Source organism: Spinacia oleracea, chromosome 4 (genome assembly GCF_020520425.1).
Source record: "Spinacia oleracea cultivar Varoflay chromosome 4, BTI_SOV_V1, whole genome shotgun sequence".
In the NCBI taxonomy this organism is placed as follows: domain Eukaryota; kingdom Viridiplantae; phylum Streptophyta; class Magnoliopsida; order Caryophyllales; family Amaranthaceae; genus Spinacia; species Spinacia oleracea.
Window position 1 is genome coordinate 48,729,646 of NC_079490.1, and position 23,760 is coordinate 48,753,405.

General features: G+C 38.3%; 2 protein-coding genes across 2 annotated transcripts; one reads left to right on the top strand and one right to left on the bottom strand.

The window, feature by feature from the left end:
• Positions 1-385: 385 nt before the first annotated feature.
• On the top strand, positions 386-15,952 carry LOC110800441 (uncharacterized). Its single transcript, XM_022005745.2, has 14 exons — positions 386-1,010; positions 1,111-1,151; positions 1,679-1,748; positions 1,830-1,978; positions 2,069-2,164; positions 2,761-2,831; positions 3,020-3,081; positions 3,180-3,243; positions 3,332-3,416; positions 14,380-14,506; positions 14,845-14,918; positions 15,013-15,076; positions 15,183-15,298; positions 15,417-15,952. Exons 1-14 carry the CDS (start codon positions 935-937, stop codon positions 15,702-15,704), a joined length of 1,383 nt encoding a protein of 460 aa, XP_021861437.1. The 5' UTR covers positions 386-934; the 3' UTR covers positions 15,705-15,952.
• LOC110781406 (uncharacterized) lies at positions 7,174-9,915 on the bottom strand. Its single transcript, XM_056827063.1, has 2 exons — positions 8,059-9,915; positions 7,174-7,741 (listed from the first exon to the last, which is right to left on the bottom strand). The coding sequence occupies exons 1-2, from the start codon at positions 9,188-9,190 to the stop codon at positions 7,716-7,718; spliced, it is 1,158 nt and encodes a 385-aa protein (XP_056683041.1). The 5' UTR covers positions 9,191-9,915; the 3' UTR covers positions 7,174-7,715.
• Positions 15,953-23,760: the final 7,808 nt, after the last annotated feature.

Consider the following 23,760-nt stretch of genomic DNA (forward strand, 5'->3'; position numbering starts at 1 on the left):
TGAAGTAATATATATATTTTTTTAAATAATTGTCATAGAGCATATTCCTAGAATTACTAAAAATTACGATAAACTTTATCTTTTATACGAAACACCTCACAATACATTCGTAACAAAATCATGACCATTATTCCTCAAAGTCACAGGTATAATTTTCCTTATAGATTACACCATGACGTGCCTCTCCACCAGAATTGCACCTAATTACAGAAATTTCAAATACATCACCAAAGTTTTCATATTTCTTTGACAAAATAAAATTTATAGTGCTTTAAAAGTGGATAAAAGAGAGTATATAAACAATTACTAAAAACAAAAGCCAAAACCAAAAATATAAAATTCTTTGATTAATAAATAATCCACAAAAAATTTCAAAGATAGCAAAAACAAAAATTCTCATATTTCCTATTTCTTTTGTCAATATATTTCTTTTTTCAATCTTCATTTCCTTCCACCATACCAAATTTAAATCACAAAAAAAAACTTATTTTAATCATTTAATCTATTTTGGTTTATTTGTTTTCTAAAGTTTTATTTTTCAGCTGGTTTTTAATAAGATATTTGGTTTTCAGTTAAAAGTGCTTAGCATTTCTTAGTTTTCTATAGAAATAGTTTGTTATAATCCGATTAAATTTTTTATGGGTAATGTGAGTGTATTTTGATGATCTGAATCTGGGTTTAATTACTTTGAGAGATTATTGAAAAGGGGGAAATTTGATGTAATATTCGGGGGTATAAAAATCTGGGTTGTATGATATTGTTTACAAGATACCTGATAATGATAATCAATTTTTGACTTTATTGGTTTCGGTGGATTTTTGTATTTTGATCCACCAAAAAAGATGATGATTGCAAAAAAAGATATTTAGATTTAAAAGGTTGTTTAATTAATTTTTAGGGGACCTATTTCTTTGGTTTTGTTGGCCACTTTACGATGGATCTTGTGGTTGGTGGAAAGTATAAATTAGGGCGTAAGATTGGAAGTGGTTCTTTTGGTGAGCTTCATTTGGGTATGTTCTAACACTTATCTTTATTTTTCTATTGGTTTTTCCATAATACTAATATAATATAATATAATATTTTGAGTTATTCTCTGTTTGATTAAACTAGGGACCAATATAACGAATGGCGAAGAAGTTGCTGTCAAGTTGGTATGCATGTGTTCTTCTTCAAAATATTTGTGTTATTTCTTGTAAAATGTATAATTACATAGTTTATATATAATATAGGTTGGTTATGGCGCTCTTTTGGTATTAGTTCTTGTGTTAGCACGGAAAAGTTACTCAATTAACTATCTAGATAAATACTCCATGTTGTGGAGCACCTTTATCGATAGTGTGATGATAAAGTTGTAAGTTGCCTCAATTAAAATGCGTCACAATACTATGTGTTACTCTTTAATGGTATCACCAGGGTGTCACATAAACCGTGGCTCATCAAATTATTTTTAAAAAATTATATTAATCAATAAATATTTTTATGTAATTTTTTCAAAAATAGTTGCAATACTAATATTTTATTCCAAGTTGCGACCTTTATCACTTTAGACATCCAAAAGTATATTAGAAAAAGGTGTTTCTCCTACCATGTTTGTTTTGCATTATTTTTACTTTAGTTTATTTCAATGTAGTACTTCGTATGGATTATGAGGTGATCTATTTTTTGATGATAACCACAGGAATATGTTAAAACAAAGCATCCACAACTTCATTATGAGTCAAAATTATACATGCTTCTTCAAGGAGGGAGTAAGTTTAAGTATTTTTGTAGTCAATTCTTCCATCAGCAAGAGTCTTAATTAGTCCCTAAGTGTAGTCTGTTTTTGTTAGCCGGAGTTCCTCATCTAAAGTGGTTTGGAGTTGAGGGTGATTACAATGTCATGGTGATCGACCTTCTTGGGCCTAGCCTTGAAGACCTCTTCAATTATTGTACCCGAAAGTTCACTTTGAAAACAGTCTTAATGCTTGCTGATCAACTAGTATGTTCATATCTTGTCTCAATTATCATTAATCATAAATCTTATTATCGAACCTTGTGTGATATTTCGTACGTGCGCATGTTTTTGTAGATCAGTCGAGTTGAGTACATGCATTCTAGAGGCTTTCTTCATCGTGATATTAAACCCGACAACTTTTTGATGGGCTTGGGACGAAAGGCAAACCAGGTGCCAAATACTATTTCCATAAATTTTCATAATTATATTCAACCACAATTAATTGAATACCATCTACACCCGCCGTTCTTTTTTAATGTATGCGTTTGCGTTTTTTTTCCTTTCACGTTTGATATTATGCATGTGATTTAACAAATAGTTATACTCGGTTACTGTATCAACCTAAACCAAGGAAAATGCAAGGGGAAGACGACACCAGTGAGTACTTTTGTTTTAAGTAGATGAGTCGTAGGGACTAAAAGTAAAAGGTGGGTCTGGTGGGAAGGGTATAATATGAGTAAAACATTCACATAATCGAAAATATTAAAAGTGGGTAGAACTTAACAAAAAACCATAAAACGGAAAGTGAATAGAATTTAGGAAAACGGAGAGAATATACCCTTATGAATGTACTTTAAATTAATTTTATCACTTTATGAGAATTATTTGTATCGCTACTTACTACTCCTACCTTACCTTCAACGAGTGTATTTCGTACAATAATGCTTTATATTTCGTATTATATAGTTGGTGGTTTTTGAAACATTATGACTGAAGAGATAGTAACTATTTTCTATGGTTTTACTTTAATTATTGATGTATTACAGGCGTATATAATCGACTATGGCCTTTCTAAGAAATACAGAGATCTGCAAACTCACAAGCATATACCATACAGGTATTAACACTTACACATTTTTTCGCTTTATGTTCACCTAGATCACAAAATAAATTAATCAAATTGAAGTTGTAATATGTTGGTGGATTGGCCACACTGTATATTAAAAAAAAGGAAATATTCTACATCAACTTTCTAAAAGTAAAATATATTTAAAGGTTGTTCATTACATCCTCAATTCTATGTAGGGAAAACAAAAATCTGACGGGAACTGCTCGATATGCTAGTGTGAACACTCACCTTGGTGTAGGTAGTAATTTCCAATTTATTATGGTGTAGGTAGTAAATTCCCCTTCTTAATCAATATTTTTGGGAAACTCATTTTGGTTTATTATGGTTGAAGCACAGAACAAAGCCGAAGGGATGATCTGGAATCTCTTGGATATGTGCTTATGTATTTTATGAGAGGAAGGTTGAAATTAAACATATTTTGTCTTTTGTTTTTCTTTCTATTTTGATGTCCTTTAAGTTACAGGCTAGTCTCCCTTACATTCCTGCAGCCTTCCTTGGCAAGGATTAAAAGCAGGGACTAAGAAGCAAAAGTATGACAGAATCAGTGAGAAAAAAATGTTAACTCCTATAGAGGTAACCATGATACCTCAATATTTTTATTATTTTTGTGTTCACAAAATTTACTTTTGTTTTGTTTTATTTTGTTTTATTTTATTTTATTTGATGGGGATGGTTATTCCTTTCATTAAGCAATAACCTAGCAAGGTGAAGGGAAACATAGTCGAGTTTCGAACTAACCTTTAATATCTCATCATCTTCCCCCACATGGAAAATATTTATTTATAGGTCAACCTACGACTTGTCTTATTTTATTTTATTGGATGTATGCAAAACCCTTATAATTCTCTGTTTTTAAAAACTTTTTTCTTTAATATATAATGGGGAATTACTATCAAGTTACATCATTGGGATAATGGTTAAAGCTAGTATCTGAATTACACAAAGGAGCTTATTAATAACTTCTTAAATAGTTTAAAAATAATTAATAAATAAAAGAGTTATAGGTTTAATGCAGGTAATAAAAACACTCTCAACATCTCAATTCCGAATGTGACTTATTACTTTACCTTACCTGGAAGTAACCTCCTTTTTAATAACATTTTGTTTCTTCCCACCAAAATGACTAATGCAAAGATGGGTCGTCAAAGGGTCACTAAGGAATAAGACATGACCAAGAATAAATAAAGAACATAATCAGTATGGTGGAGTACATACAAACTAGTAGGAGTAACTAAAAACTAATCATGCATCACTCAAAAATTAAATAAGATTAGCCATATGCAAACTCCACTTCCTTAAATCACACTTACATGAAATACAGTACAATGAAAAGACTTGATTCTTAGCCTCAACTCTTAACTCTAGACTTTCCATTTACGTTATAGTTTGGATTAAGCGTCAAACGAGCTTCATATCTCCTTCTGTCCAAAACGACTTAGAAATTGAACCTATCCATGCTAAAATAATAAAATGACGTCACTTATTAGCGGCGGAATCCCAGCAGAAAATGTTAATACAACGTCTTAAAATCACAATAGAAGTCATAGGCTACCACCATGTACTTCCCCCATATGTTCATACTCGAGGTGCATACATGTCCTTCCAAAATGTTTGAAATTTATCCTCTTACACATTGCGTATTAGTATATGATTTGTTAGATTTAGGATTTCAGGAAATAGGAATTTGTAATTGTATTAATAAATCAGCATATTACAGCTTATATAAGAGAGCAGAAGTCTAGAATCTTCTGTTTGTTACAATCAGTTATAACAAGTAACTGATTCTTAAAGAATCAGTTAGCATAGGTGCTGACTCATCAGCTAGAATAACAGCAAGGCAGTCTTGTTATTTGATCATCTTATTGATCATTACAATGCATAAGCTAGATTACAATCTATAATGCTAACAGTCCCCCTCAAGATGGAGTCATAGATACTCCCATCTTGGATAGAAGCTTCTGAAATTGTGCAGATGGTAGTGGCTTTGTGAAGACATCTGCTAATTGCTGTTGAGTAGGTAGATAAGTTAATTGCAATAGCCCCTCTAGAACCTTGTCTCGTGTGAAGTGGCAATCTATTTCAATATGTTTTGTTCTTTCATGGAACACAGGGTTCTTGGCTATGTGTAGAGCTGACTGATTGTCACAATGTAGAGTGATAGGCTTTAGTCCACTTATCCCAAGGTCTGACAGAAGGTTGACAATCCAAGTTACCTTTGCAGCTGCTGCATCCATTGCTCTATATTCAGCTTCTGCTGATGATTTATAAACTGTATTCTGTTTCTTAGATTTCCAAGAGATAGGTGAGCCACCAAGTAGTAAGACATAGCCAGTTATTGATCTTCTGGAATCTGGACATGAAGCCCAGTCAGAATCTGAAAAAGCCTGTAAACTGATGTTGTTTGTTGCCTTTAAGAGAACACCTTGCCCTTCTGTATGTGCTAGATATTTCAAGGTGTGGTGTAGAGCTTCAACATGAGGTAATCTAGGGGAATGAAGAAACTGACTGAGTGTCTGTACTGTGTATGACAAGTCTGGTCTGGTGTGAGTTAAAAAGTTTAACTTTCCAACCAAGGACCTGTATTTCTCTATATCATGATAAGGTGCTCCATCAAAGTTAGTCAGCTTTATATTCAAAGGTAGAGGAGTAACAACCCTTTTGGAGACATCAAAATCACAGTTTTTGATGAGTTCTCTTGTGAACTTCTTCTGACTTAGTATGATTCCTTCTTCTGTGTATCCAACTTCAATCCCAAGAAAATAATTTAGGTGCCCTAAATCTTTTATACTGAATTCTTTGTGTAGAAACGCCTTCAAAGCTTCAAGTCTACTGGAATCTGTTCCAGTGAGGATCACATCATCAACATATACTGCTGCAATGTTGATATCTGTGTTATCTCTGTGAATAAATAAACTGTAGTCAAACTTAGACTGAATGAAACCTTGGCTCTGAAGTGCTGTCATTAACTTTTCATGCCACTGTCTGGATGCCTGCTTCAATCCATATATGGATTTGATCAATTTGCAAACCTTGTTGTGTGGGTTAGGAACACCTTCTGGTACATTCATGTACACTTCTTCCTTTAAATCACCATGCAGAAATGCATTGTTTACATCCAGTTGAAACAAAGGCCAGTTTTTGCTTGCTGCAACTGCAATCAAACACCTTATAGTGCTCATTTTGACAACTGGACTAAAGGTTTCTTCATAGTCAATGCCATACTTTTGATTGAACCCTTTTGCCACTAGCCTTGCTTTGCACCTTTCTAGTTCACCTGTAGACTTTAACTTAACCTTGAACACCCATTTGCATCCTATTGGTTTCTTTCCTTTAGGCAATTCTACCAATTCCCAGGTGAAGTTGTCATCCAAAGCTTGCAACTCTTTTCTCATAGCTTCCACCCACAACTGTTGCTTTGCAGCTTCAGAATAGTTCAAAGGTTCAACTATGTCACATGATAGTGATAAGAAAGCTTGAAACTCAGTAGGAAAAGCCTCATATGACACTAAGTTACACCAGTAACTTGGATGCTGTGTGTTTCCTGTGCCTTCAGCTGTGTAGCACTTATAATCTTTTAAGTAGGATGGTGGTTTATGAGATCTAGAAGATTGTCTGACTGGAAATGATTCATGTGTCTGGTCTGGTGTATTAACAATAGTGTCATGAACTGGATTATTGTCATGATTGGAGTCAGAAAGAGAGATGGAATCAAGTGAAGAGTTGGGTGATGGAGAAATGGGAGAATCTGGGATGAGAGGAGAATTTGAAAGTGTGTCATTGGATGGAAAAGTGGTTTCTGGTGTAGTGAAGTCTGGTATATCAAAAGTTGGGGGAGAAGAAATAGCAGGAAGATAAATGGCATTGGTATAGTTTGAGAGTGGTGTTTTGTGTTTATGGTAAAGATGGAAAGGAAAATGTCTTTCATGAAATTTAATGTCTCTGGTGACAAACTGTTTATTGGTATCAACCTCAAGAACCTTGTAACCCTTTTGTGTTGTGGAATATCCAAGAAAAACACAGGGTGTGGCCCTGTAATCCATCTTAGTTCTTCCAACCTTAGAGGTGGAAACATAGCATAAACAACCAAAAGTTCTCAAGTGATCCAGATTAGGTAGCTTCCCATACATTCTGTAATAAGGTGTATTGAGATCTATAGCTTTCAATGGCATTCTGTTAATCAAGTAAGCTGCACAGAGAACACAATCTCCCCAAAACCTGTCAGGCACTTTTGATTGAATGTATAAGGCTCTAGCAGTTTCCAACAAATGTTTGTGTTTCCTTTCAACCACCCCATTCTGCTGTGGGGTATGACTACAGCTTGTTTGGCTCAAAATGCTATGTTGTTGACACAATTTCCTAATATCACCTTCACACAGCTCTTTGGCATTATCAGATCTTATACACTTAATCATGACACCAAATTGTGTTTTCACCATGTTTAAAAAATCAGTCATAACAGAAACAACATCCTTTTTATTTCTCAACAAATGTATCCAAGTGAATCTACTATAGTCATCCACTATAGTGAGAAACTGATTACACCCTGTAGGAGTCTTTACAGAATGTGGACCCCATACATCTATATGAATCAAGTCAAAAGGTGCTAAGGTACTGATACTACTATGAGGGAAGCTAAGTCTGGTTTGTTTTGACACAGGACAAACCTGACAGATAGTATCTTGTATACAACTTTTGACTTCACAATCTGGAATTATTAACTTCAATTGACTAAAAGGCAAATGACCTAGTCTTAGATGCCACAACTTAGCATTATCTACAACTGATAAGCAACCTGTGTTGCATGTATGAGACTGCTCAGAAGTTGTTTTTGGTGGTACTTGTTCCCCAACATTGTATAGTCCAGAACTGACATCACCAAGAGGAATCAAACTCCCTTTCTGGCAGCAAACAAAACATTTATTGTGAGTAAAATGAATCTCACAATCCAAATCCTTGCACAACTTGTGAACTGATATCAGGTTATACTTAAAATCTGGAACATGAAGAACATTTTTCAGTATAATATCATCAATCAGTTGTACAGAACCAACATGTTTCACTCCCACTTTAGTTCCATCTGGTATGGTTATGCATTGTCCTTGATGTTCAATTGACTTATACTCAGAAAATTGTGACAAATCATGACAAAAATGATCTGAAGCACCACTATCAAGCAACCATTTAGAATTATTCTGAGATAACAAGCAAAGATTACCTGCCATCATAGCTAGATTGTTGGTTTGATTGACAGTTCCAGCTCCTGCATTTTGTTGTTGTTTAGTTAATAAGCTCATCAACTGCTGATACTGATCTACTGTGATTGCTGGAGTGGCTTCTGGTTTTGGCAATGGTGGTGGTTCAACACCAGAATGATTATCATGAGATAATGCAGCAATTCTGTGTTCTTTAGACTGGAAACCAGGTGGATATCCAATTATCTTAAAACATCTCTCAATGCTGTGCCCTGGAATTTGACAATTGGTACAGAAGTAATTTGCACCTGTTCTCCCTTGCTTATTATTAGCACCTGTTCTTTGATAACCAGTTGCCTGTGATTTGTTTCTATTATTCCAATTGTCTCCCCCAAACCTTCTTTTCTCAGCAGCAAAAGCAACTGGTTCTGAAGAGTTGTTTGTATGAGAAACTTCTTGATGTCTTTCTTCCTGTGCAAAGAGCCTGTAAGCTTCTGAAACCTTTGGTAATTCTGGCACCATCAAAACATTGCCTCTTATAGTTGCATACTGATCAGTCATCTTCATCATGAACTGCATTACCATTTTTTCTTGCTGTCTCTGAAAGAATTTTTTAGTCACATTACAAGTACAGTTGTTGCAAGTGCAATATGGCATAGGGTGTGCTTCCTCAATTGCATCCCATATCGACTTAATTTCAGTGAAAAACTCAGAAACAGTCTTGTTTCCTTGACTGATTTCAGATAATTTCTGTTCTAGTGAGTAGATTTGTGCCATCGAAGCAAAGCCAAATCTCTCTTCCAAATCAATCCAAATAGCTCTTGCAGATTTAAGGAACATCACACTCTTAGAAATGATTTCATCAAGATTACACAGAATAAGAGAACAAACCAAATCATTGCACCTCTCCCAAGCCTTGCATTCAAGTGATCCAGGATCTGGCTTCTCAATGCTGCCATCAACAAAGCCTATTTTGTTCTTTGCAGACAAGGCCAACAGCATAGACCTCTTCCAGCTTGTGTAGCCTTCACCATTGAACTTGAATGAAATCAGCTGCACTGAATTTGCATCAGATGGATGAATGTAGAAGATGCTTGCAGGATCTTGATTAGGAGGCAAAGTTGATCTTCTCTGGCTATGATTTTCGTTTTCCATTTTCAATGATCAAAAACCGAAATCTCAGAAATGAATGTTGTAGAAACTTGATCAACAAGCAAACAATTGCAATACGAATTTCCAGATCAAAACACGAAGATATCAACTCAGAATTGAAGCAATCAGCAGGTATTTGAACAATTTCTCAAACAGTGAGAAGAACAAATCGATTTCTCAGAGAAGAAAAGATCAGAAACAATTGAAAACAACTGAAAATTTCTGCGGAATTTTTCAGAAACGAGCACACTGCTCTGATACCATGTTAGATTTAGGATTTCAGGAAATAGGAATTTGTAATTGTATTAATAAATCAGCATATTACAGCTTATATAAGAGAGCAGAAGTCTAGAATCTTCTGTTTGTTACAATCAGTTATAACAAGTAACTGATTCTTGAAGAATCAGTTAGCATAGGTGCTGACTCATCAGCTAGAATAACAGCAAGGCAGTCTTGTTATTTGATCATCTTATTGATCATTACAATGCATAAGCTAGATTACAATCTATAATGCTAACATGATTCGAAGGACCTGTAAAGATAAAACACAAATAAACTTTAACTTTATAATATTTCTTGACTAAACGCCCCCTTGAAAGTGATTCATTGACACATTTAAGAATTTTGTTGACCATATGTTCCTCCTTAAACATGAATCTCTTCTTAGGTGAATCATACATGAATTGCACCAAAAAATAACATATACTCCCTCCGTCCCTTAGTACTTGCACCGCTTTCCTTTTCGGGCCGTCCCTTAATACTTGCACCGTTTCTATAAATGAAATTTTTTACCAATATTATATAATTTACCTACTAACCCACCTACACCACTATTCCCTACAAAAAATCATTTAAAAATTCACATACCCCACTCACCATTCTCCACCCCTTACACATTTCCAACTAACTATATTAAAAAAATACTTCACTATCAACTAACACTATTAAATTAATAAGTCAATTCAAGTGTCTTAAACTCCGCACCGGTCAAACCGATGCGAGTATTAAGGGACGAAGGGAGTATAAAATAACTCTTTAAACATGCTAGTAATTAAAAGTAAAAGTATTAATAATTCTCAGTAGTAACATGCTTGCAATTACTTCTACAAAGCATGAACTTCCTCATTCAGTTAACATGCTTATCAACATACAAGTCATTACAAACCACACTACATCCAGTAATCAATCACAACCTTAGTAGTGTTACTACAAGAATAAAAAGGTATTGATAAAAACTCCCTCCGTCCCAAATTAGTTGTTACACTTTCCTTTTTTGTCCGTCCCATATTAGTTGTTACACTTCTAAATTAGGAATGACCCCACAATTATTATATTGTCTCTCTCTCCCCACTAAAAGTTTTTTTGTCCCCACATGCTCTCTCATTCAATTAAAAATACCCCATTAACTCCTATCACATCTACATTTTCAATAAAATAACAATTGATAACCAAACAACCACTTATCACCTAAAATGTGCAAAGGTAAGTGTAACAACTAATTTGGGACGGAGGGAGTAAATATTCATCATAGCACTATGAGTATAAAACATCTCCTACGCATGTATATGCCTTGACTAGGTAATCAAAGATGTCACATTTGCTGGAAATCACCTAACTGAAGTCCCCTCGCTCCTACCACAAATAATACCTTAATTATTACTTGCATGTATAAATAATTAATTTATCGCAACTTTATAATTACGGTTTTTTCATGACATGCCAATGAGTTTTAGGAAAAATCAAGAAATACCCCTCGAGTTTTAAACATTCACCAAATACCCTTATTTCAAAACTTAACACACACGATACCTTAATGACGTAAACAACCCCACAATCAATCAAACATATAATTAACCCCATTAACCCATATTTTCCTTTTTCCTTTTTCCTTTTTCCTTTTCCTCTTTTCTTTTCTCTCCCCCACTTTCTTCTTCCCTAGCCTTTCATCATGCCAACCTGTTATTCATCATCATATTCTTCACAAATACATTATTTGAATAGTGAAAATCAAAGGAATTCAATTACAATGTTGATGGATAGAGTTTGAACGAAAAGTGCAAATATCATACCAAGTTCATCAGTTGATCAATTATTCAGAAGATTGAAAACAAAAGATCATTCCAGGGTCGTTGGAGGCATTGTGGGGGCTGGATAGTGGTGTTTCCGGTTGTGTATAGGAGTTGGTGGTTTAGTAGTGAAGGGTTGGGGGCATAGGGGTTACGTTGGTGGGTGGGCGAATGAGGAATTTAAGTAGGTAGGAGAGTCTTCATAAAATAGCGTGCGGTAATTGGTGTTCACGGTGGTGGGTAGGAGTTGGTGGTTGAGTGGTGCAGGCCGCGGGTTGGGGGCGTAAGGGTTGGGGGATAGGAGAGAGAGGAAGTAAACAGGGGTTTGTCGAAAAAAAGGGTGGAGGATGGGAAGAAGTGACCTTGGCAACAAAATTTGGTGGCATGGTTGGTGTAGTGGCTTTATGTAGTGGTTCTTGGAGTTGATAGGTGGTTGGTTCACAATGGTTAGGTGAGAGAAGATGGGTTGTGCATATGGGTGAATTCAATGGAAGAAAGAGAAGGGTTTACATGGAATCCAGAGAGGAAAGGGAAGAAGGAAGAGGGAAAGAGAAAAGAACTGGGAAAAAAAAGGAAAAAAACAGGTTAAATAGGGGGTTAATTAGATGTTAATTTGTTGATTATGGGGTTGATGACTTCATTAATGAAATTATGTGTATTATGTTTTGAAATATGGAGTTAATGGTGAGTTAATTAGAGAGTTAAGTAGATGTTAACTAGTATCGACTACGTTTATGCACGACTTTTGTTATGTTTTAAAGACGAGTTTAATTTTTCAATTCATCATATGACTAAAAGCGTAAGTATTTAATTACAAATTTTTACTAAGAAAATATTGAAGATAGTAATATAAGTTGTTATATTACTAGAAATTAGTAGAAAGATTAAAAGACAAAGAGACATGAATCTTATTGGAGGTGATCGAAGGGCATGAATTTTTTTTGGTGCCGAATATACATGAAATTGGAGAAGCAAGGGGCATGAATTTTTTTAGTAGTGAAGAGACATGAAATTGGAGAATCAAGGGTGGTGAATTTTTATTTGGTGGTGAAGAGGCATAAAATTGGAGAAAGGAGGGGCATGAAATTTAAAGAAAATAAAATGGTAGATGTTTTCAAGGAGTGACACGTGACACTCTAGATTTCTTATAAATGTTCCTGTTATTAAATTATTAGATTGGTTGATTATGAGGTTGATGACTTCATTAAGGGAATTATGTGTATTAAGATTTGAAATAGGGGAATTTGATGAATTTTCTCAAAACTCAGGGGCATCTCATGAAAACTCGTTAAAAATTAACTAAAATTTCAATATAATTAACGTTTTTTTCATGAAATACTCATGAGATTTAAAAAATGCATGAAATACCCTCAACTTTTCAGAAATACACCAAATACCCCGAAGGCTGTGTAAAAATGCTAAAGTACCCTTAATGGTCATTTTCTGTCAATTACATTAAGTTCGTATTAACTTTAGTTTTTTATTTTATTTTTTATTTTTTTCTTTTATATTTCTCCATGTCTCTTCTCCTTCTCTTTCTGTGGATTCTCTACCCCACTGCTCGGCCCTCACCCTCCTATCACCCAAGCCCCATTCTCTCCCTGTCGCGTCTCTCTCTTGGCTCATTTCCCTCTCTTCCTCACTACTCCACTTGTAGTTCCACCATCATCCAAACCCGCACTAGCCTCAACCAGCAAACACTTCTCCCTATCATCTGCTATGATGCCCAACGACAGCCCCATACAGTCGTCGAAGACTCACATACACCACGAACCCATGATCCTGCTACCGTCCAACATCAATCCACCAATTTGATGAATCGTATTCAACTATTTCTCACCCAAAATCAAGCTCAGGTCAAAGAATTTTATTAAAATAAACTTGGTTTGTCATGTTATAGCCTCGTATATGGCTGCTAAGGCGATGAATAATTGTCGAAGACAACCATTAAAGCACCCACAAAAAGTACATCAGTATGATGGTGAAGAATATGGGAGAGAAATTAAGTTGGGGCGGTAGGATTGGGTGATGGTTGAATTGGGCGAGAATGAGAAGGGGAAATGTGATTGGTAGTTGGCAGCACAAAGTGGAGGCAAGACGACGGTGCAGTCAAGTGGTGGTGGCGAGAGGAAAACAGGCGAGAAGGAAGGATTATTCGACGCTTTTCACGTTTTGGTTTGACATTTTCTTCTTTGAATTTCACGAAATATAAACCAAAATTTTATAGTGTTTGATCAACTTGTTTTGTCTCTTTTTTTTTTTACCCTGAAAGGTTAATTATGATACATAAATACAGTTGGGTGATATAAAATGATGCACCATATGGGGGTTAGGACTCAAATTGGAGGAGCAAATTCTCAGATGAAATTTGTAATGAAAATTGTTACGGAGAGAGAGAGGTGGGCATTGGTGATTGTTCGACGCAGGAACCAGCGGTGTGGATCACGTATTGCTGGTGAGGGCAGAAAGGAAACAAACAAGCTTCCATGGAAGAAAAAGAAGAGGGAGAGAAAGAAGAAGTGTAGCAGAATTAAGAAGAAGAAGATTTGGGTTAATATATTTTTTTTATAATTGTTAAATAATTTTTAGGGGTTTAATTTATTTAGTTAGGGGATAATGTTAGGGTTAATAGAGAAAATGGATGATTAGTGGTTAATTGGTTTAACGGCGTTAACGACCATTAGTCAATAGGGGTATTTGGTACGTTTTTACAAACCCCGAGGATATTTGGTGTAATTTGAAAAGGTTGGGGGTATTTGGTGCATTTTGTTAAACTTCGGGGGAATTTCATTAAAAACCAGTAAAATTAATACTAACAGTTCCAAGAATTTCTTTTAAAACCTTAATGTAAAACCTATTAAATTACAAAGTAATATTTTTAGGACAACTAAACTCTGGTTAGTAATACTATGTATAAAATAATATGAAAATTCCAACAATATATAAGTTTTTTTAGACAACTTAAATTACTTTGTGGACTTTATGGTGTTTCTCTAGTGCAGCAAATGTTGTGTTTTTCTTCGTAATTTAAATACAAATTGCATTCATCTATTTTTGTGAAAAGATTCTTTCTTAGGTTGTCATCAATGTGATGTTGTACTAAAAAGCACTGACTGTTTTATGCAGGTCCTTTGTAAGTCATATCCAACGGAGTTCACATCATACTTCCATTATTGTCGATCGTTGCGATTTGAAGACAAACCTGATTATTCATACTTGAAGAGGCTATTTCGAGACTTGTTTATTCGAGAAGGTTCCCTTCTAAAGAATCTCTTTTAAAATGATTGAGTTGAGAATATTTATTTAGTATATTAAATTACTTGTTAATAAATTTCTATGTATTACTTGACTCATAATTTGCACTTGGTCGAGGTCTTCGTGGATTTTCTATCTTTTGCAATCATGTTTTAAGTTTATTAAGGGATAGATTGAAATATCTAAACATGTTTTGTTGATCGATTATGTAAATTAGTAGTGCAAGGATTTTCTTTTTTCAAGGCTATTTATAAATATTGTTTGTACTTGATATAAGGTACCGAATAAAGGTATCTTACAAACTTGTTATTTGGGTTTGGCCTGGTTGACATGCAGGCTATCAGTTTGACTATGTTTTTGACTGGACAATATTAAAGTACCCTCAGCTTCGTACCGGATCAAGATTAAAGGTTAAATATGGATCATATATTTTGATAAATATATATATATATGCATAATTTTGTTTGAATTAAATTTATTATATATATGTGGTGTAATTTGTAGATACCTGCTGTAAAGACATATGGACATGCTGGACCACCCACTGAGAGAGTGGATAAACATTCGGGTATGATTTCATTCTCAAAAACTTAGTTTGAAATTATGTTTGTTAATAATTCTTATGTTATCTTTGATTTAGTCTAACATTAATTTACACATATAATATGTTGTAGGGAAAGAGGTACATGAACGATTAATTGGGACCGTTGAAGCCTTTTCTAGGAGAAATTCTTCTAGTGGGTATGCTGATTCACCAAGACATAATTCATCAGAAGTGATGATATCCTCAGTATGTGTCAAAATTTTCTTTTCTTAATTCCCCGTGAAGCCTGAAATGTTATTAGGTTTAACTGATCCACATTTAGAATATCTACTTGAATGATGAAATAATATTTACTTTTTGTCAGCCTGATTCTCTGAGAGGTAGTCATACCTCTACTCGGCCTAGTAACACATCAAGGAAGGGTATTGCTTCAAGCAGTAAGGCTAGCTCTTCTAATGGACCTAGCGAACGATCCAGTCGCTTTGTCTCAGGAAGTAGGCGGTTATCCGCCCATCAAAGATTAAAATCTGGTTCTGAACCCAGCAGGTTGGGAACCCCTTCTCGTCTCCCTGCCTCAAACAAAGGAAGCCTTGATGACACAGTTCAAAACTTTGAGTTCCTTTCAATTGAAAAAGAGAAGATCATAAAATGACTAACTTCTCTAGGCTAAAAATTCACCTATAAAGAATAGATTTCCATTGTTGTTTCTCATCATCCTTACTGGGAACTTACAACAAGAGTAAAGTTAGTAATTGATCATTCCAAAAATAGGAGTTTGCTTTCAAATTTATGTTTTAACTCATTTGCGTCTCTTCAAATCTCTTTTGTGCAAATATTTTGTATCTCTTTGACTTCAATTCACGTAACATTTATTTATTCATTTACTAGATTGTACTCTAACATGTGCTAGTGCACGTGATAACTATTACCCCTGATTTTAGCTCGATTAGTTATGCTTAATAATTATTTTTATTAGCTAAAAATCGTTTTAAATCCTAATTTTAATCTTTAATTTGACTAATACGAAATATAACATGATTTGAAATTTTTAAATAATTAATGATATTGTTATTATTATTATTATTAATTTTTTTTTTCAAAAATGCTCCGGAATTATTATTATTATTATTATTATTTTATTATTATTATTATTATTATTATTATTATTATTATAATAATAATAATAATAAAGAGACGATTACACAATGTTGGATGGGAGCCTAGCCACTATTTGGGCTCCAACACCCTTATTCAAAGCAAAACACAAACGATGAAAAAGAAAAGAACAAATGTTAGCAGCCGCCGTGTTACTCTGAGCAACCCGTGAGACCCTAGCCATGAACTCGAGGGCATCACACCCTAGTTCTCCAAAGGTGGAGAAAGAAAAAGCGATAAAACCATATCCGTTGTCTATGCATTTCGCTTCATACTTCTTCTTCTTCCTGGCAACAGCATTAGCGACAGCAACCCCAGGAGCAAAAGCATCAACTCCTGGCCAGGTGAATGGAGAGATACCTGTGACATCTAAGCATACATTTTTCCCTTTGTCCCAAGAGTAGACAAGAAGGTCTGCCGGACGGAGATCTCTCCATTCCTCAGACAAAAATCTCAAAGGCACCTCCTTCTGCACAACAACCCCGGCCTGCGAACAGATATCCCCTAACACATCTCGAACCAAGTTATGGCGGAATTTCAGGCCAACATCATTACCACAATGCACTGCGTGATCCCCGAAACGATCTATGATTTTCGAAGAGCAGCAAGGACAAGTAAAGTCAGGAGGGAACATAGGGATCGCAAGGCGATAACACAAAACACACCTGAATCGTCTTGGGTGCATCGTCTGCCCTAACCCCTCAATAGGGAGAGCTCTCAAGAAGTCTAAAGAGTGTGCCGCTCGGTTGCTAATGAGTATAGCCTTTTCTTTGGAACTCGGGTTGTGCTGTCCCATCATCTTCTTCTCTACCACATCAAAGTACACTGAAGCCAACTTTTTCATAAACGGGGGGGGGGGGGGGGGTGCTGGTACTACACGGCAGAGGTCGAGAGGATCGAAAAGACACAAATCCCGAAAGCTAGTTAAAGCTAAATCACAAGCAAGACCCAAACCAGAGTCACCACCATGACCAAGCAGTCTGTTCTGGAGACCAAGAGACTGGAGAGGCGAGGCAACAAAAGCATATGCGGAAGAATCCTGCGCGGTGTAGACCCCGAAACCACCCAACCGATAAGGTAAAGTGGCACGCCGCCACTGCCAATCTCCAAAGCCCGCACCACCATCCACAATAATATCCTGAAGAACCTTCCTTAAGGCGAGATCAAAGGAAATAGGGGCAGACCCGAGCATATGCGGCGGACAAGTCCGTAAAGAGAAATACAAACGACTAACTCCAACACAACACCGCAAAAGAAGGAGCTCTGATTGAGGATCATTAAGCTCAGCCACGGCCTCCATCAAACCCACAGTCTTAGCGACCCTGTCCTCTATCAAGCGACTGCAAAAGTCAGCCTTCAAGCTAACTGGCCCACCCAGAAGCTGGACTCCATCCCTGGGGCGGGCAATACTAGGAGGGAAAAGCGTGGAATCGTAGCTCCTCAGATCAGGAGTAGGCCAAAAGATTTCCGTCTTCTCAACATTTAAATGCAACCACATTACAGGACCCTCAGAAGTGATCACCTGCAAAGCCGAAGAAACCAAAGCAGTGTCCCCAATAATGGTACCGTCGTCGAGGTACCAAGCCATGAAATCAAGATTGCACTTCTCGTTGATCAGATGGATAAGCGGATGCAAGGTAAGCGCAAACAACAAAGGTCCCAAAGGATCACCCTGCTGAACCCCCTGGGAAGAAAGCAAGACCGAACCCTCATAATACAACCTAGCCGGCCGAACGTAATAGAATTCAACCCAAGGAGCGAGCGAAGGGCATCGACGTCGGACCTCTCTAAGCATAGTACTACGGTCTATCAAGTTAAAGGCATTACTAAAATCAACCAGAAGCATAAACATGCTGCTCACCTCTCGCTTGGCCTCGACCAACCTGTTGACAGCGTGGAGAATAGCCTCACTCCCGTTAGGCACCACCCTAAACTGAAAATCCTCAAGATAACTACCAACCTCTTTCCCGATCACGACAACAGCGACCTTGGGTACAAGTCTCCTCCAAACCGTCCCAACAACAATAGGGCGGATACCCCCTCCAGGCTTAAGCAAAGGCGTAAGAGGGGCACTAGCAATAAACTCACCCAAAGAAGCAGGACACTTACCAGCAAGTAACAGATTAACCACCGCAGTAATAGAAGTGGCTAAGTCATCAGCCAATGCAACAGCAGCCTTACCAAGCGCATCCACAACATGCTGGGCCCGTAAACCATCACGCCCACAAGAGGTTCCCTTGGGGAAACTACGAATCCTGCTTAACACACATCTTTAGTAGCCGAGACCGCCTCAACATCAGCACAAAAGGGAGGCAGGACCGGACACGGCGCATCTGGGTGCTTCTTCTCTAACTCCCGCAGAGTCTCCTCAGTACCAGGTGCAACCCCCGACGAAGTCAAAACCCTAACAGCAGCAGTGAAATGACCATCACTGACTTTCCTCATGCACTGCCTCCTGGTCAACGCACCAGAAATCACCTTCTTACTCACCCCCTCCCCTTCCTCCTCCACCATGGAAGTACGAACACCCTCCTTAAGAAGCTCTCTAACCAGAACCTCAGGTACGCGCGGCTCTCTCCAGACCCGAAGAGCCCTCGAAATACCATCAACCTGACTACACCCCTTCTTTCCCGACTTCTTATCAGAACGTGACCGAATAACCTTAAGTGTGCAAAAAGGAAGAATGAGCAAAAGGATCCAAGACGGAAGGTCATGTGGGGAAGCAACCACCTTATCTAGCGCCGCTTTAAGGCACCGAGAAAAACCAAGCCGATTTGCTCTGGGGATACTTTTAACCGTTCGACACTTGCCAGCCAAAACCTCATGCAGTAAAATAGTATCAAAAAAGGCAGGAGATAGGTCAACGGAATCACCAAAAGAACTAACAAAACCATCGGCCAAACCGACAAGCGGAACAGACCTAGTAGGCTCGGGGATATCGAGGATCGCAACTTCCTCAAAAGAAGGAGAACAAACCACCAAACCATCTACATGCTTACAATTCTTACTAAAATCAAATGCTAACACATTCAAATATTTTACAAATAGTTAGTGGAAAGCCGAGATACAATATGGGCCCCTACTCTTCTGGCTATAGCAAAGCCTATCCTAGTGAAAATATGAGCAGCAGGACGAGCCCCAATGTCCTGTGTCCTAGAAAACTTCTGAATCCGCTTCAGCAACGCAAAAGCATCCTTATCCAGTTCCCCCAAAAAAGAGAAAGAAAACGGAAGAAAGCCATAACCAATGGCCCTACAACGTACTTCATACTTGACCCGCTTCCGAATAGCCGCATCAGTCACAACTCGGCCCGGAGCAAAGCCAGACAACCCAGATTGTGTCAAAGGAAATGATCCCGTCAAGTCAACTCACACATCACAGCCCCGCTCCCACGAGTAGAGAAACACGTCTGCTGGTCGGAGAGCTCCATCGTTCCCTCTAGATAGACCAATATCAACCTCTTTTCGCGCCAAAATCCCAGACCGATAACAAACATCAACAAGGGTATCCCGAACCATATTATGCCGATGTTTAAAACCCACGATGCCAGCACATGACATCGCATGATCACCAAAGATATCTCCCGCAAAGATCCTGGAGCAAGCAGAACATGGCGCCGTAACAGAGAACAAAGGAACCCCCAACCGGTAACACAACACACATCGGTAAGCCTTAGCATTCATGGTCTGTCCCAAACCTGATATGGGGACCGCACGAAGCCAAGCAGAGGTGTGATCTCCCTGCTGCGATTTCCACAACGCTGACTGTCGAGAAGATAAAGAGAAGGTGGATTCTGCATATGCAGTAACCTTTGTGAAATATATATCTGTCAATTTCTTCATGAGTTTAGGGGCAGCGATCTCACTAGGGTTACTCAGAATGTAATACTCCACCGTTCTACTAAATAGACTCAATTCATCTTCAAATGCTCGACCAGGACCAACAATACCGGCATGCCGTAGAAGCTTAATCTGCAAACCAAAAGACTGCAATCGAGAAGCAAGAAAAGCATAATGACGAACATCACCTGCGGAATAAACACCAAGTCCGCAAAAGAAAAAGGTAAGGTGGCAAGTCGCCACTGCCAATCGCCAAAGCCAGGCCCCGAAGTAGTAACAATACGCTCCAAGGAAGATCGAAGAGCCTCATCAAAAGTGCGCTGAGCTGCCTCAAAAATACCAGGAGGACAAGTACGCAAAGAAAAGTAGAGTTTAGAAACTCCGGTACATGCCCTAAGTAACAATAGCTCACACTGAGGATCATCAAGCTGAGAAACCTTATCCATAAGCCCAATGGTCTTGGTCACCCTCTGCATCACAAGCTCACCGCTAAAAACTGGATTGGAACTAGCGGGACCACCAAGCAACTTAACACCATGCAACGGACTAGCAATATCAGGGGGAAAGACTCCCACAAGACTGCTACGAGGGTCCTCTGTAGGCCAGAAAACCTCGGTCTTCTCCACATTACGATGTAACCCGAGACAAGGCCCATCCTCCATAATCAACTGCAGAACCTTCCCAACCACCAAGGTGTCACCAATAATAGTGCCGTCATCCAAATACCATGCCTGAAGACATACATAAAAGTGTCCCTGATTTTACAAACCAGGGGTTGTAAAACCAAAGCAAAAAGCAGAGGACCAAGGGGATCACCCTGCTGCACCCTCGACCATAACGTGTGCTCTCCATAATACAACCGGGCTGGAGTAGAGTAGCAGAATTCAACCCATCGTGAAATGCCCGGACAACGAAGGCGAACTGCAAGTAACATGGCCGCTCAATCAACCAAATTGAAGGCATTTTGAAAATCCACCAACTACATTGAAAGACCCACATCAGAACCCCGATCCTCAATCAGCCGGTTCACAGCCCGAAGAATTGCCTCACCACCCGCAGATACCCCGACACCAAACTGCAGACCATCAAAATAACTTCCTAAAGACGGACCAACCATAACAGCACCAACTTTCGAAACCAGACGTCGCCAAACAGTACCCACATCAATATGACGAATACCACCACCGGACTTGACAAGAGGTGTGAGGGGAGCACTAGCAACATACTCCCCCAAACCCATAGGACATTTCCCAGCTAAAAAGAGATTAACCACCCCAGAAATGGATTCAACCAACTCATCTGAAACATCCACAGCAGCACCACTCAAACAATCCATAAGGTGCTGAGCTCGCAAACCGTCCCTCCCACAAGATGTGCCACGTGGAAAACTCCTAATCCGGTCCAAAACAACAACAGAAGGAGCCATGAGATTATGGTGATCAACATGAATATCAGGCAAGGACGGAGCAGGAAAAGAAGGGTGTTTCGACTGTAAATCCGCAAGAGTTGCCTCATTATAAGGCGCAACGCCAGAAAAAGAAAGAACATGTACTGCAGCAGTGTAATGGCCATCACAAATCTTCCTACGACACTGCTTGATATTACGCTCCGCCAAATCAAGATCCTCATCAGCATCCATCAAAGTAGGGGATCCAGCTGCCAAAGCTTCCCGCAAAAGAAGCATACTACCACCCGACTCACTCCAAGTACGAATAGCATTAGCAATGCTCTCTTCCTGCCGTTGCCGCCTAACGACAGATGAGCACTCGCAATTACTCCTCAAACTAAAGGTCCTAAGGATACACAGAGGCAACACGAGAAGACTAACCCAACTAGAGATGTCGTCAGGCTTGCAAATCACCTTATCAAAGAGCCTTTCAATACCCGGGAAAAACCCAAACGACATTTAGGAGGGATAGATTTCACAGTACAAAGTCGTTTAGAAAGCAATCTGTCAAGAAGAGTGACGGTAAAACCACAATGTTGTTCTCGCACCATAGTATCCACATGAACATCAGAACCAAGTGACGTTTAGAAATACCATATAGCACAAACCGAACAACACCATCCCCAGTATCAGGTGGGGCCACAAAATCAGAACCTGCACCATGACGACATTTAGAACGAAGAGCATGCGTCTTAAAACAATCTCCACAAAGCCAAATCCCCATACGACGGAAGGTCAACTCAGCCTCATTAAAAATAGCCAAGTCAGTGGTTAAAGAGTGTCGTGTGACTACTTTAGCAGTATCCTTACAATGACGATCACGAAGATGAGTGATTAAAGAGCTCCTAGTAAGCCCGTTCCCCCCGCCATCTTGACATCCATTAAGACCCACAAATGGGCAATGAAAACGAACCACATTAGGAGGCATTAAAAAGCGAAAAGGTAGTCTACGCTAGCCCAAAAATTGTGGTAATGAACAACCAGATATTATAGGCGACGAACACAAGCCCTGAAAGATCTAAAAGACAACAAGGTAAGGCTGGGACCACAAATGAAGCTACAACAAGTCAAAGTAGCAACAGCAAGGGGACAAAATAAGAACAAGACAAAGTAACAATAAGCCAAAGCAGCGAATGCCACTATTGTACCGTGGGAATTGCAGCCACCCACAACGATGCCGTGGGAATTGCAGCTACCCACAACGAGTAGCACTTCAATAATCCTGCAACCACCGTAAGAACTCTCAACAAACACACGCACCAGCAACACACAACCTTTGGGAGCACCGAAAATGAGTCACTTCCCACGGTAGTTTCCAGTAACCTCCCCCAGAACTGACCCAATCTGCACCAAAATCGCCTGAGACCACACCAAATATTTTTATTTTATCTTTTGATTTTTTTTTTAATTTTTTTACGAGGAATTGATGTTATTTTTGGATTTTTGGAGTATGTAAAAGTCTAAACTTGATATAAAATTGTGTATTTACTAAAATTTCCTTATTTCACTTGAGAAACAAAGAACAAGTTTCTTTCTTCTTCGTCTCCTCTTCTCATTCACGCCATTTCTCCCTTTTCTCCATTAAAGTCAAGCTTAATTTCCATTTTTCACCACCATTGTTCATATCGAAGGACTTATTAATTTCATGGACACTAATTAAAATTGCAAAAAGCCTTAGTCATCAATTTTCTGAATTCCTCTCTACATTTGTCATTCTTGCAAAAAGCCTTAGTCATCATTTTTCTGAATTCCTCTCTACATTTGTCATTCAATCAAACTTCAATTGAGCCCATCCCTTATATAATTCAACACCCATTAACCTCTATAAATAACCTAACAATTAGCAAAAATTCAAGCTTAAACCAAACTATCAACTTTAATTTCGCCATTAAAAACGAAAAATTACCTCACCTCACCTTAACTTCTTTATTTTTTTTTTTTGAGTTCGAACCACCACCACCACCGACCGTCCCCGAAAGAACCATTGTCGCCCTCATCATTGTCGGAGAAACACTACCAACCACCAACCACCACCCATTAATCTTATATCACCTCAGACCACCACAACAACCTAAATTTTCCTTTTTCCTTCTAGGTTTCACTCGCCCCTCATCCCTTTATTATGCGACGTGCCGCCGCCCAGACACCAGCACCGCCTTGCTGGTGTGCTGATATTGCGCTATACTGTGTCGCCCTTCCCTGCCACCGGCCACCACCCACCCACCCTTTTCCTTCCTCCCTCCTTCGAGCTCGTGCCCCTTTTGCTC

Coding starts and splice junctions, on each gene's coding strand:
- LOC110800441 (XM_022005745.2), top strand. CDS start 935: ATGGATCTTGTGGTTGGTGGAAAGTATAAATTAGGGCGTAAGATTGGA. Junction 1,011..1,110: donor TTTTGGTGAGCTTCATTTGG/GTATGTTCTAAC, acceptor TGATTAAACTAG/GGACCAATATAACGAATGGC. Junction 2,165..2,760: donor TGGGACGAAAGGCAAACCAG/GTGCCAAATACT, acceptor GATGTATTACAG/GCGTATATAATCGACTATGG.
- LOC110781406 (XM_056827063.1), bottom strand. CDS start 9,190: ATGGAAAACGAAAATCATAGCCAGAGAAGATCAACTTTGCCTCCTAAT. Junction 7,742..8,058: donor CAATCTAGCTATGATGGCAG/GTAATCTTTGCT, acceptor GTTTGCTGCCAG/AAAGGGAGTTTGATTCCTCT.